Source organism: Pinus tabuliformis, chromosome 1_1 (genome assembly GCF_031772625.1).
Source record: "Pinus tabuliformis cultivar Carrire ecotype Pingquan chromosome 1_1, CPIR1, whole genome shotgun sequence".
NCBI classification, from domain to species: domain Eukaryota; kingdom Viridiplantae; phylum Streptophyta; class Pinopsida; order Pinales; family Pinaceae; genus Pinus; species Pinus tabuliformis.
Genome location: NC_142297.1, coordinates 445,695,773 through 445,711,546, shown reverse-complemented (window position 1 = coordinate 445,711,546; position 15,774 = coordinate 445,695,773). Strand labels below are relative to the sequence as shown.

At 40.2% G+C, this 15,774-nt stretch overlaps 1 protein-coding gene across 2 annotated transcripts in view; it reads right to left on the bottom strand.

Annotated features, from left to right (window-relative positions):
- LOC149213655 (protein ORANGE, chloroplastic-like) overlaps positions 1 to 15,774 on the bottom strand; it is a 309,867-nt gene that overhangs the window by 90,477 nt on the left and 203,616 nt on the right. Inside the window, exon 7 of one of the 2 annotated variants that reach the window (XM_089392087.1) lies at positions 9,076 to 9,212. In XM_089392087.1, coding sequence (XP_089248213.1) covers positions 9,076 to 9,212 — 137 coding nt within the window. Of the gene's footprint in view, positions 1 to 9,075; positions 9,213 to 15,774 lie in introns of those variants that run through there. The other variant, XM_089392088.1, reaches the window with a different exon arrangement.

The following is a 15,774-nucleotide window of genomic DNA, read 5'->3' as shown; positions in this document are numbered from 1 at the left end:
TGTTCCGGGGGAGCGCCCCCCCCCCCCCTCGCTCCCGCTCCCGATCCGCGCTCCGGGCGGGAGCGGGTCGGGAGCGCGCTCCCTAAAAAAAAATTCGCTCCCTGCCTTTTCGGGAGCGTTTTCGGGAGCGTTTTGCCTTTTTTTTTTGTAGTAATGTTCGAAATGCAATTTTTTTTGAAAGAAACAAATAGTTTTTGAGTGGGGCAACTTAATGATCAAGTCTAGGCCCTAGTATTGATATGCTATTCATGGTAATGTTAAATTCTTAAAGTAAAAGTGACATTTTCTTTAATTTTCATTTTCATCCTTTTACTTAAATTTTTAACATTACCATGAAATGGCTCAGGATGTTTGAGAGTGGTTTCGTCCTCATTGGATTTCATATGGAGGAAGTAGAATTTTAGATTTCATTCAAAATCCAGCAGACTTATCAGTTTTTCAGGATTTCAGGATTGGGGGATTGCAATGTTTCCATTGAATTTTGTCATGTATTAGGGTATGGAACTCATATTTAATCAAGAGTACCAATCCCTCTATGTACCTTGATGTTAGTGACATTGGTTGTCGAACTCCTCTATCATGACCCTTCTAAAAATGTACGCATCACTCAAACAAAATCTTGACTTGACATGCTATGCTTTTTCTATCTTATGTTAATGCTTAGAGGGTGATATTAATGACAAAGATCCCTATACAGATACAAAGGTAATTACAAAGATACCTCTGGATATTAATGCTTGGAGGGTGATATTAATGACAAAGATCCTGATTTTGCAACAAGACTAAAAAATTAGACATTTCTCGTGGTGGCAAGAGGCCCAAGCATAAGAAATAGATAATAGATTTACTTCTCTTCTCTAGTTTCTAGTAGCTTTTATAACTATTGACTCTTTCATATTTATTATGATATTTTTTTAAACAATATATGACAATTTAAGTTTGAAGTTGGCAATTATAACTCATTAGTAATGAATTATGAATATGATGCTTCATGAAAGTTGAAAGTTGTTTCATTTCGTTTCATTTTATAACATTTCATTTCATGTTAGATATTATTTGTTGTAATGGTTACACTTAGCTTACAAGTACAACTTTGGTGATCAATGATGATAAATGTTATATATTGAATTTTGAAAGCTTGAAACTTTAAGATTGATGAATCATGAGACTCAATATGTTGTATGTTACTATGTTACTAACTTGCGGACGTGGTTGATGAAGATTATAACTTCTAGATGATTGTTGTTATATGGTTCAATCTATGTTTTTTTATGTTTTTTATATCTAATTCATCATTCTACATGTTTTTGTTGACATATATGTATCAAAAATTAAAAAATATAAAAAATATATATATTTTTAAAAAATCGCTCCGGGATTCGCTCCCAAACCGGGAGCTTCTGAAAATGGTCGCTCCTGCTCCCGCTTCCGCTCCCGCTCCCCGCTTCCGCTCCCGCTCCCAAGTAACATTGCACGGTCCTAATAGATGTATACCTGGCTATGGGGGCGAAGGTCTCCTCATAGTCAATCCCTTCTTTTTGAGCATACCCCTTAGCCACAAACCTGGCCTTGTATTTCTCAACACTGTTGTCTGCAGCGTATTTGATCTTGTAGATCCATCTTGATCCTACCACTGATCTGTCTTGAGGCCTTGTCACCACCTCCCAGACATCGTTTACCATTATGGAGTTGTATTCCTCTACCATTGCATCTAGCCAAACCTGATGTTAAGCTGCCTCCTTTAAACTGGAAGGCTCTCCATCCTGATCTACTAATGCCTGATATCTATCTAGCTGTTTTCGCTCCCTCTTATTGTTTTTTGGCGCACCGATGAAGTCCTTTGCATCTCGCAGAATTTGATGAAGTTCCCTGCTAGTTCTTCGTCTGCCAGCAGGTGCTTCTATTCACTCCTCCTCATCCTGAGAATCTTCCTGTCCTGAGGAAGAATTCTTTACTTCTACTGGTTGAAGAGGCTTAACCAACGACTCCTCTTTCAACTGCTCCTTGGAAGGCATTTCGCGAGATCTTCTGAAAGCCCTATCCTCCATGAACTTTACATCTCGTCGTACTACTATCTTCTTGCTCCCTAGAAGATAGATTCTGTACACCTTAGCGTTCTCACTATATCCTACAAGATATCCCTTTTCCGCAGTCTGATCTAGCTTCTTCCTCTTTTCTTCGGGTATGCGGCAATATGCTAAACTCCCAAATATCTTGAAATGACTGACTTCAAGTGTCTTCCCTGTGAAGACTTTCTCTGGAGTAATCATGCCCACTACCCGATGAGGAGTTCTCTTCTGAACATAGGCTGCAGTGTTGCGTGCTTCTGCCCACATGAATTTTGGCATATCCTAATCATACATCATGGCCCTAGCTGCTTCTGCAATAGTCCTGTTCTTTCTTTCTGCTACCCCATTCTGCTCCGGGATATATGGAGCTATCCACTCTCTTCTGATGCCCTCCTTAGGGAAAAAATCATTGAAGTCCTTATCAACATATTCTCCACTATTATCTGAGCACAAAACTTTATTTTCTTCCCACTCTGATTCTCCACCAGAGCCTTGAACTCCTTGAATCGACAGAAAACCTCATCCTTGGTTTTCAGAAAATAAATCCAAGTTTATCTTGAGTGGTCATCAATGAAGGTAAGGAAATACTCAGCACTACTGAGAGCTTTGACGGACATAGGTCCGCAGATATCAGAGTGTATCAATCCTAGTACACTCTTGGCCCTGTGTTTGCGTCTAGGAAATGTTGCCTTGGCATACTTTCCTAGAGCACATCCCCTGCATACATCATCTCGTTCCGTACTCAGATCCGGAACTCCTGTTACAGTGCTCTTGAGAATTCTCAGAGCTCCATGGTGCAAGTGACCTATTCTTTTGTGCCATAGTTTGTTCAAGTCCTTGTCTCCATCACTACCTATTAGTGCCATTGATGATTCTAGTTGCAATCTATACAACCGATTACTTTTGATCCCGACCTGCACTTTCTTTTTCTAGCTCGGGTGTTTGACGTATACCTTCTCCTTGATGAAGTAGATGTCGTAGCCCTTGCCTTGTAGTTGCGACACGGAAAGTAAGTTCATCCCCAATCCTGGTACAGGCAACACATTTGTAGCACGAAACCGTTCTCTCGATTCTATTTGAAAAACTAAAGTACCCTTCCCATACTGGAGTACACTTTGCCTTGTTCCCCATGGTGATCTGAAAGTTCATCTTCTCTTCTCGATATTCTGAGAAACAATCCTTGATTCCCGTCATATGCCACGAAGCTCCATTGTCTATATACCATGCTTCTGATGATGCAACGCTAGTATACATGCCACTTCTTCTTCCAACCTAGAAGCCAACATAGAGTAGTTGAAATTTCTTTCTCTTGTACAATCTTCTAAAAATCAGTGTGAGTCCCCTGACGTGGATGCCTTTGCATCATGGTCTCAACCCATAATTGATTTTCCCTTTCTGTCTCTGATTACTTGCTCTGATACCATGTGAAAATTCTATCACTGGAGCAATTGATTTATTTTTCTTACTTATTCCACAATAAGTTATTTATGAAATTACTTCAACAAACATTAAAATAAATACTGATGCAGATATCACACCGTAATACAGAAACAAACATATGCACAAGCATTGACACAGATATTTGGGACAACAGTCCTTGGAAAAACCCAATGTGGGAAAATCGGTGCAGCAAGGGAGAATTTTATTATTCAGCAATTCTTCAGTACAATAGGGTGCCAAACTGGCTTACCCACAGAGAGAAATAATTCTCCAGCACTTCTCCTAATCCCAGCGTCAATTCGACTCACCTCTGCGTGGCTCTCAAACCCTCTGCGTCAGCCCCTGCTTGACTGCATTAGCCCTGGGCCTCTTTGCGTCACCTACGCAGGCCCAACTAGTGCCTACGCATTCTTTTGTTGCCTCTGCGTCCGCCTGAAAAGTCCTACGTTTACCTCTCCTGCCTCAACGCTGATCTCCAGTGGCTGATCCTGCCTCTCTGCTTCGTACTTGTTGCCTCCTGACTACTCACCATACCACTGGTTCAATTTCTCAGCTAACACCACTCCAAAAACTAAACTGACTGGTCTCCCTCAGTGTGTTCTCCAAGTGACGCTCAGGCCTCCTCTTATACTTTTCTCGTTGACAAATCAACGGTCAAGATTAAGTCCCTAATCAATGGCTAAGATAAGATCTGGCTTGATCCATGACTTTTGGACCATTCTAACATAGTGTTATATTAATTCACACTAATATTTTATTTTCCCTAAGTTTAGACTTAGGGACTTCATTAAAAATATTAATTATTTTAATATCTCCCAAACTGTTTAGAATCTGCCTAAACCCTTTCTGGGCATTGGAGATCTCATATGCCTTAGCCTCACCACCAATTCTCGTGGCTAGAGCACATTCGATGCTACCCCAAATCAAAAGTACTCACTTCCCTCGATGTTGATCTCTGATTCAACTTTACTTAGCAACCCCGCTCTAACAAAATGAATGACTGATCACTCTGGTGTATTCTCCAATTGACCCTCAAGCCTCTTATGCATTTCTTGTTATTCCTTCAATGGCCGACATTAAATCTCTAATCAACAACTAAGATTAGATTTGGCTTGATCCATGACTTTTGGAACCTTCTAACCCGGTTTTATATTAATACCCATTAATATTTTATTTTTCCTAAGTTTAGACTTAGGAACTCCATTAAAAATATTAATTATTTTAATATCTCCCAAACCGGGTACAATCTGTTCAAACCATTTCTGGGACTTGGAGATCTCATGTGCTTTAGCTTCTCCACCAATTTTCATGCCTACAACATATCTGATGCTACCCCAAATCAACACTCCCTCTTAGCGAGGATTGTGCACTAGTAATACTCCACACTGAGCATCACCCAAATTATTTGGCATCGGTCCCTGTGCTGATGCTAGGCCTCCCCGCCCAACATCCTCTGCACTGTTGCATCCTGTACTGCTGCCCATGGCGTTGCCACTACTGCATTCGTACGGCAACTCCCTCTGCATCTATGTCGCTGCTGGTCCATCTACCCAACACTGCATCACGCTGCATCGTGCTACTGCATTGCAACTCAGTTACTGAGAAGTAAGTAACTGATCCACCCAACTTTTGACATCCCTGTCAGGCTAGAAACACTTTCGATGATGAAGCTCTCTCTGCCGCTAACAAGTGCTCCCTCTACTGACCTCTGTGCTGCTGCAACAACTCCCTGCATCTCGCATCGTTGCACACCTCTGTGCCACCCTGCATTGGTGCAACACTCTCGTGCCTCTCGCACTGTTGCAGCCTACTAGCCTCGCGTTGCCTCGGGACTCCTGCATTGTAGCACTCTCTGCCACTCCATCTGTATCCTTCTCTACCTACATCCGCTAGTCCTACTACTCTTCGGGGCTCCCGTCGCAAGGTATAATCCAAGAGGTTGGGTACCTCGAGGATCTTGCCCCTCATTGCCTATAGTCCTCCTGACTACAACTCGATGTCTCCCCACTTCTTCTCAAGTGGCACATGAGCACTCATGGCATAATCATCATCCTCCTCAACTTCTTTCTCTGCCTTTGTTGGCGTTGTCTTCTAGTCAAAAGCCTCTCCCTTACTCTTCTTCCTCGGACACTGGTTCGCAAAATGACCCAGTTCCCCACAATGGAAGCACTTGACCTTGGAGAGGTCCTTCTTCTTCCTCTTCTCTTGCTTTCCCGTAGATGCCAGAGCCGCATCCTCTTCCTCCTCGTTCTTGATCCCGACCCCTTTGCCCCTACTCCCCGCCTTGGTCAACCATTTGATCTCTTCTTGATGAAGAACTGCCTACAGTTCTTCACAATTTGGAAGACTCATCCTGCCCAATATGCTCTAGACAAATATCTCCCAATCCTCGGAGACTGTGTTAAGTGCGGTCCTCACCATCAATTCCTCATCTGGCAATGGCCCCTATGGAAGTTAGCTAGTCACGGATCTCCTTCAACCGACCGAGGAAGACATCTATCTACTCTCCCTTCTGCATCTGGTATGACCTTAGCTGATTCTCCAAGAGCATCTTCCTCTGCACGGAAGTCAATGTCTTCAAAGTGTCCCACATCTCCTTTGTCATTTCCTTCTCAGAAATATGTGGTACCACATGATCCTTAACCCCATCAAGGATGATGCACTTTGCCTTAGCCATTGCCTCCTCGTACCTTTCATTAGCTACCGGGTCAACTAGGATAGCCATCACTCTCAAGGTGAAGCCCTTGATACGTTGTCTGTCTAGAATGGACAAGATCTTGGCCTTCCAGACCACAAAGTTGGATGCTCCATCTAGCCTGTCCTAATCTCTCAGTCCATTCACGACCATCTCGCTGCTCTTCTCTGTCGACTCCTCCGAGTCTCTCTACTTCCCTCCTAGAAGTTCTCGGTTTGACTCCTGCTGAGTCTCTCTAATTTCCGTTTGGAAGTTCTCTTCTGGACTCCCTCTGAGTCCCTATTTCCCTTCTAGAAATTCTTCTACCAACTATCAAGTTGCTCCTCTCCAATCGTCTGTGCAATTGCAACACTGATCCAGATTCCTTGGCTAGAAATCTGCCTCGGCAACAACTCCTTCTACCTTGGTCTTGCCCTGTTAGGTACTGTTCTAACCACATTACCCCACCAGCTTCGCTCCGCAAACTACCCACAACCTCCTATGCCCCAACAACTGAAGGATTGAGCCTCTTAGCTCTGCACAATCCTGACACTGACAAAACAACTCCCTCAGCCAACTGCATCAGCCCACATGGGCTCTGCGTGAGCCTGTTTCTGCCCTCCTCAGCCTCTGCGTTGCCTCTCTCTACTTCTACGCTAGTCTCTCAATATTGTCTCTGCCTCTCTGCCTCGTACTCACTGCCCCTCGCTATTGATCATTGATTCAACTTTGCTTAGCAACCCCGCTCTAGCAAAATGAATGACTGATCACTCTGGTGTATTCTCCAACTGACCCTCAAGCCTCTTCTTATATTTTCTCGTTCATCCTTTAACGGCTGAGATTAAATCTCTATTCAATGGCTAAGATTAAATTTGGCTTGATCCATGACTTTTGGAACCTTCTAACCCAATTTTATATTAATACCCATTAATATTTTATATTTCCTAAGTTTAGACTTAGGAACTCCATTAAAAATATTAATTATTTGAATATCTCCCAAATAGGGTACAATCTGTCCAAACCATTTCTGGGTCTTGGAGATCTCATGTTCTTTAGCCTCTCCACCAATTTTCATGGCTAGAGCACATTCGTTGCTACCTCAAATCAACACCTACCACTCACAACTATAAATATGGAAGTGTTTTTGCTCCTAGCCTTCTACAACCCACAAGGTTTACACCACAACAATTGGAAGAAAAAGAGAAAAAGGGTTTTGTTACAGTTGTGATAGTAAATACACTAAAGGTCATAAGTGTGCTGAGAATAAATTATTTTACATAGATTGTGAAGAGGAGGAAGAAAAGGATAAAAAAACGTCAAAAGAAAAGGATATACACCAAGAACCAACCCCAGAGAAAGAAGAAATTAATCCGACCATATCTTGTAAAGCATAGGCAAGAATTACCACTCCTCAAACTCTCAAGATAGGAGGACATATCAAGAAGAAAAAGGTTCAAGAAGTGAAAGATCACATAGAGCATCATGAAATGAATCTGACCATATCTTGTAATGCATTGGCAGGAATTACCACTCAAACTCTCAAGATAGGAGGACATATCAAGAAGAAAAAGGTTCAAGCAGTGAAAGATCACATTGAGCATCAACAACAAATTCTCCAACTTTTAAAGGATAACCCCACTTTGGTGCAGAATCGAATGAAACAACAGGCAGATCAACATCACAGTGAAAGAAGTTTTGATGTAGGCGATTGGGTATTTTTACGACTACAACCATACAAACAAATGTCCCTCAAGCAAGCTAAGAAGGATAATAAATTATCACCAAATTACTATGGTCCTTACAAGGTGATGCAAAAGATTAGTACTATGGAATATAAATTGGAGCTTCCTGCATCTTCCCAAGTTACCCCAGTTTTCCATGTTTCTTATTAAAGAAGGTCATAGGTGACAAGCTCCCAGTTCAAACAATATTGCCAGAACTTGACGAGGAAGGAAAAATCATAGTGGAACTTGAAGAAGTATTATTATATTATTTGGGGCTAAATTAGGCTAATTAGGTAAATCGAATCCCCTTTTGAGTTGTATAAATAGATGAGAAGTGATTCATTTCTCTCATCATCACTTGGATTAGATTGGTATCTCTTAAGAGATTTTCACACGTTAAACTTCTGAGGATTAGATAGGAAACCTCTATCGAGAGGTTAAACTTCTGACTTTTCATTAAGTATCTAGAATCAGAAATTTCTACATTCTATACTAATCTGATTTTTAGATCCTATACTTCATTATTTATAACCATACATAAGTATTTGCCTATTTACAGGCACAATTATGAATAAAAGGTAAGTTCAGTTAAGCTCAAACTAGCTTTAGTAAATATGTGTTTGCTTAAGAATTTGATTGAATGTATTGATTTCGCATTACTCCTTTCTCTAAAATTTGTTTAGATAGTTTGATGGCTCAGTTTGTCCAAAGGAAGTCACATCATTTACACAAGTTAAATCCTCCTTAATTAGTTTATAGTAATCAGCAATTAACTTCTAACTTCATGGCTGCTATAATATGCTCTACTTGTGAGCAATCCCTTTAGAAGCTCCCACTTTTGCCTTCAATCAATTTATTGCATCTAGTTCTATCCCTTGACCTCAACAGCTTGGTAAATGTTACAACTTTCCTTCCTATAAACCACTAATATCAGAAGATTGATAATACACTATTCTGGAAACTGCTCCTTCATCTCCTATCCTTGACTTCCAGACTAGAGTCTCGATCCACAATTTTATCATCCCAGAAAAATATTCAATATCATCATACAGATTGCATCTGTATATCACAACACAGGTTTTATCACATATGCTAATGTTACACCTCAAATTTTAGACATGAATAAAGTACAATGTAGTTAGAAACAGTATAATGCCAGAAGTTCTACCTTTCCTGCCCCCAAACAATTTGGGCACCTTTCAGTTGCTGGCAGTTGTAGAGGACAATCAGAATCATCAACTCTTGCTATGGGGTCTACCACCACAATTGCACCTGTATTGAGACAACGAGCACAAGCCAGATATCCTGCAATACAAGGAAGATGACTGACAATGATGAAAATCCCCAGATATAGAGCCACATATTCCTCATACATACAAAAGGCAAAATGACTACTTGTTAATATTTAACATCTTCGTATCTCAAAACTAAAAATGCATCTAGCACCCTCAACACTAGGGGAAAGTGTTTATTTTCTGGTTCAATTCAATTTCTGATTATGGGAGAATATGTCACAAAGTTAGATCTCAAAAGACATTAAAAAGATAAACATAAGGATTGTACTGAAGTGAATCTTATATTTCGAGCAATACTCGCTGTTTTATATGGAAATTTTATCAATGTACCAAACCTCCATTGCGACAAGAAAACACAAATTTTGCTAGCAATGAAGACAACATGCACTAAGCAAATTAATAACAATAGAAATACCAAGCAACTGGTATCATAGGGACAATAGGTGCCTCATTTATGAAAGCAAGTGATCCAATATGGCTATAACTATCTACCAAAACATTTCCTAGAGAATAAAGGAAAGATGCACAACGTTCATGAAATCAAGGGTAAATGCTAAATAATATAAAGGTCACATAATACTTATATCTCCCTCTTAGCACAAATTTTTACACTCCTAGTAAATAAGAAGACCATCAAAAATCAGCTGTAGAAATCGTGAAACATTTAGGAAAATCTGCCATTAGTGTCACTAAAATATCCCTCTTTGTTTGAGCTGGTGCATGCCAACATCAGGGGGGTGTCCCTAGTCTTAGCAAATGCTGTTTTTCACCTATAAATCTGCAATACATGTAAAAAATAGTAAAGTAATGGCTGCTTCACAAGCATGTTAGTGACCTGTTACCCACCAAAAAGTGGGTAACCCACAAGAGAAATTTTTTCTCTTCTTTGGACACTAGCCAGCCAGCAGTCCGTAACATATTGCCAGGATCCTCCACTTCTTGCTCCGGTCGGATTTCTTCCCCATCTAGCATTTCTTCTTGAAGGAGTTGAAGTTGTAACTAGAGTCGGTTTTCATAATGTAAATTTATCATATTTATATTTGTGATATTTTTGTCTACGCATGTTCTTCATGCTTAGAGAGTCAAAAAAGAGTCAAAAAAAATTTATTATGACTCAAAAGAAAATGTATTTGAGTCATGTTCCATTTGGGCATTTGTAAGAAAAAAAAAATTGACTTTTATGTTGAAAAAAAAATTGAATTTTATGTTGAGTCAATAGTCCACAAGATGACCAAGTCGACCCCCCTTGGACAAGTGGGCCTAGACCTCCAATAGACACGTATTCGACCCTCTTGGACAGCTATATATAAAGGACAAGTTCGACTCATTTGAGAGCTCATTCACCACACAACAAGTAGGACATCTGAACATAGCGAAGAAGAAGAGGAAGACGAATCAAAGGAGAGAGAAAGACAAAGATAAAGGCAAGAAGAATATTCCTAATTGACTGAAGTTTGACCTTGCAGCAGCTTGCATGTGTGGACTCAAATTTCTGTGAAAGAGGCCGAATTTTCTGAAGTGGTTGCAGGCCGAAATTTGGCCCTAGTTGCAGGTCTGAAAATCCCGAAGTTTGACCAGATTGGAGCAGGTCTGACCAGCATTGACTTTGACTTTGGCAGTGACTTGCAGGAGGGTTGAACTTGGTATCTTGGTGGCAGTTTGGTCTTGAATATCTATCATTTTGATCTAATTCTACAAGAGAAGGATTGCTAGGTTTTGCCCTGGCAAGCAGCGTAATTTTGGTGTCTCTTGTCTCTTTGTGATCCCTATATTTTTTGAAAGATTGAACATTTGTATAATTGCTTGATGAAGAAGACATAAGAAATAATAAGAACACATCTAATATTCACAAGTAATTATCAACAAAGAGAAATTAAGTGTTAGACTTATTACAATTGGTTTCTCAACATGGTATCAGAGCTATAAGGTGAAGGAAGCTTGAAGATCACAACTTTTTGGCAAATACTCGATTGTGTCGCGTAAATACCTTAGTATATGCCTCACTACTGTCCAGTGTTGTTAAAATCGCGATTTTATCGTTTTATCGCGAGTTTTTCATCAGAACGAGAATATCGCGAGTTTTATTCGAAATTATCGCCGGTATTTTTTTTTGCCCAATTTTTTGGAAATTATCGCGATTTTTTCAAAAAATTGCGATAAAATCGGAAATTATCGCGGGCAATCGGGGCAGCGAGGTTTTATAATGATTTTTTGGATTTTTTGTCAATTCATTTGCACAGTTAGGCGCGCGGAGGGCAGAGGAGCATTGGAGAGAGCTGGGAGACATTGCTTGGAGAGGGTTTGAAGATTTTTCAAGTGCTTAGAGGAGAAAATCAAGAGGAGGAGACCAATTTCTCCATAGAAACGGCATGGGGATCATTTTTTTTGTTTTCATTGTTTTTAAACATTGTTTTTGTATTTTTTCATTGTTTTTGGTCAGGTAACTTGGTATGGGCACCGATTTTTTTTATTTTCATTGTTTTTAAACATTGTTTTTGTATTTTTTCATTGTTTTTGGTTGGGTAACTTGGTATGACTATGGGCACCAATTTTTTTTTGTTTTCATTGTTTTTAAACATTGTTTATGTTTTTTTCATTGTTTTTGGTTGGGTAACTTGGGTTTGGAATGGTTGTTTTTGGTTGGGTAACTTGGGTTTTCATTGTACAATGTAAAAATTAAAATTTAAAATACTAAATTGTAAATTTGTAACTTGTAAATACTAAATTGTAAGCCTTATTTTTCCATAGGTTCACAACTTCACCGAAACACCATTCAAGTTTGCAACTTCAAAGTTCAAAAACAAACATGCCAAGGAAATTGGATCCTTTCTGGGAATATGGTGAACCTAAAGCTCTGAATGATATATTAAACTTGACTTGCAAGTTGTGTGGCCACCCTATGTCCGGGGGGTGTACAGGTTGAAGTATCACCTTGCACAAATCTCTGGAAATGATGTGGGGCCTTGTTCAAATACAAATCCTGAACTCATCCAAAGAGCCATGAAAGCATTGGAAGTTTTAGACCAGAATAGAGAGGCCAAAGAAGAAATCAAAAGGCAACTAAAAAAGTTAGCTGAAGCAAGTGGCACTGGTTCTACTACAACATCAACCAATCCGATAGCTGCCACATCATTTTTTGTTCCTCGAACAACACCTGGTTCACAGCCATCTATCAGTTCAATGCTAAAAAGAACTGAGAAAGAACAAGCTGACAAGTTGCTGGCAAAATTTTTCCTCTGGAGTGATATTCCTTTCAGCATTGTAAGGAATAATCCATTTTTCCAATCTGCTATTGATGCTATTGCAAGTGTTGGCCCAGGGTACAAAATCCATTCTTATCATGATTTCAGAGGCCGGATTCTTCAAAATGAAAAGCTTGACTGAACCCAAATATTGGAGGATTTTAGGGCATCATGGGCACAAACAGGATGCACTGTTATGTCAGATGGTTGGACTGACCAAAAGGGGAGAACCCTTATAAACTTCTTGGTTAGTTGTCCCAAGGGGACTATGTTTATCAAATTTGCTGATGCATCTACACAAATCAAAGATGCAAAAACTTTATGTGATTTGCTAGATGTGTTTATTTTGGAGGTGGGTGCAGAAAATGTTGTCCAAGTCATAACGGACAATGCTGCAAATTATGTTGTTGCTGGCAGGATGCTTATGGACAGGCATCCTACTTTATTTTGGACACCTTATGTTGCACACTGTATTGATTTGATGTTGGAGGACATAGGGAAAATTCCCTTTGTCAAAGATATTGTTGATTCATCCAAAAGCATTACAAAATTTATATATAACCATACATTTGTGCTTAGCTTGATGAGAAGATTCACCAACAACAAAGAATTGATGCGCCCCGCCATTACACGGTTTGCCACCAGTTTCATATCTCTTCAATCCCTCTTGAATTCTATGTGGGATGTGAAGAGAATGTTTCTTTCAGAGGAGTGGCGTGCTTTGCCAATGAGCCGCAAACCAGAGGGAGAGGCCGTATGCAGACTAGTTTCATACCAGGAAGACTTCTGGGCGGGAGTGCAGGAGGTGTGCGCCGTTACTGAACCTTTGGTAAAGGTTCTTCGATTGGTTGATGGTGAGAAGCCCGCAATGGGCTATTTGTATGAGGCCATGGACAGGGCCAAAGAAGCCATTCGTGCCTACTATGATGATAAGGGAGATGATGGGTTTCAGAGACAACTCCTCCTATGGGGAGTGATTGATGAGCGATGGAACAACACACTCCATCATCCCATTCATGCTGCTGGGCTTTTCCTGAACCCCGCATTTTCTTACGCATGTGGGTTTGTATTTGATGCTGAGATCATGGATGGATTCTTATCCTGTGTCCAGAAGATGGTGCGATCTCCAGAACAACGTATAGAGATCTCTAAAGAAATTGAGACATATAGGATGGCAGGTGGCACATTTGGCTTTGAGATGGTTGTCATTGATAGGACGATTAAAATGCCAGGTATTTTTTAGTTTGTAACTTTGTTTCAAATTTCATTGTCTCTTCAAATTCCAATTTTGTCTTATGTTTATTTAAAATTTTATTTGTAATTTTGTTGTAGATGCATGGTGGAGAATGTATGGTGGCAGGGTACCCCTTCTGCAAAAGCTTTCCATTCGCATCCTCAGCCAAACATGTAGCTCCTCAGGATGTGAGCGCAACTGGAGTGTATTTGAAAAAATACACAACAAGAAGCGCAACAGGTTAACACTTAAACATTTAAAATATTGCAAATTTCCAAATAAATTTTTGAATTCATTAAACAATATTTTGTTTATAATTATTAATTATTATTTCATGATCTTTGTATAGGTTGGAGTCCCAGCGACTTAATGACATGGTCTACATCTACTACAATCTTCGATTGTGGGTGAGGCAACTTGAGAGGACACCTGATGTGGAGGCCATCTCATTGGATCGGATTGACACCACTGCTGCATGGAGGGTTGAGGCTGAGAGGGCTCTCATGGAGTCTGTTGATGATTGGTTAGTGTAGGATGTAGTGGAAGGGGAGGAGGAGGAGGAGGAACAGAAGGAGGAGGTGACACCACCTGCCCGGGCTACCCCTGCCACCAATAGAGGACGTGGTCTACCTCCTATAGCTCCTACTTCTAGTTCTTCAGCTTCTAGAGCACATCAGACTCCACTGCCATCTCCACCAGCACGGCCACCAGCATCTACATCTAGAGGGAAAGGGAAAGCTGTGGCATTTTCTCGCAAGAGGGGCAGAGGAAATCAATAGGATTAGACTTTAGTTATTTTCTTCATTTTATTGTATACATTATGACATGATGAGATACATTATTATATTTTTTGTTGCTATTTTGAGGCTGAGTTGGGACTCATGAGTCAGGACTTACTATTCAGGACATCATTCAATGTTATGTGTGATTTTAGCCCTAGAAATGATCTTAAACATCTTATAGATTAGTTCTTTTATCATATTTATGTGTCAATGTATTTATTTTATGTTGTAGATGGTTTAGATATTAAAAAAATTGAAAAAAAATGAAAATTTTTGTACCAAATGATTATTTCCCAATTATTTCCGATTATTTCCCAATAATTACGATTTTTTTCAGATTTTTTCCTCGTGCCGATATTATCCCGATAACAATTAATGCAACATTGATACTGTCCAATGCACTCTCTTAGGTTCCACCATAAACTGACTGAGAATGTTGACTGTTACCCACCATTTTGTGGGGGATATCTCTAGGAGAAATTTTTTCTCCATCATGGTCCTCAGCCAGCAGCCCCTCACAACCACCAACTAACTCGATGTGCCATTTCTCTGCCACCTGAGCAACCATGTGGTCCCTCACCCATCTGTCATGATCGTATGTTTGAAGGTGGGCCTCCCAAACCTAAAGGTATGACTTGTTATTTGGTAATTGAGTATTCTAGTTTATTTATCATAGAAACTTTGGGCATGGATTAAAGGGGGGATTCGGCAGAAAGAGTGGTCTAGGTTTGTGCTCTTGTCCCCTAGGTCTCTTTTGAGATGTTAACGTCACACCCTAGTCTCATGGGATCTCTTTTACTGACGTATTGGTTTTAGGGATGGTACTACATGGGAAACTCTAATTTTGGTTGTGTCGTCCTGTTGACCTCTACTGGTCAACTTCCCATGCAGTACACCCTCTTTTCTTGGTAGAAAGGGGTAGCACCTGAACGACGTGTCCGTGCCAGCCTATAGTCATCAGCAGCTTGATCATTTCAATTGTAAACCCAGTCTGCATGTATGAATTGTAAATAATCTAAGCAGATCAGAGTCATGTATTCAAAATTGCCTAGGTGGACCTAACTTTCTATGATAATCTATGTCCCGGGAGGTTTTTCGTCTCACCGATCCATGGATCAGCAGAGTTTTCCTTCAAACCTGACCCCAAAACCGGGATGGATTTTGTCATTAGAACTTTAGGAGAATCCTAGTGTGTTAATATGCTAGATTATAGTTGTGTCGCAGAACTGGGTGATTTATGAGGGTCTGTGTTAAGTGGGCTTGTCCCCTTGAGATGTAAGTTGTAAAAGTCATGATGTAATGTGTCTTGACGGT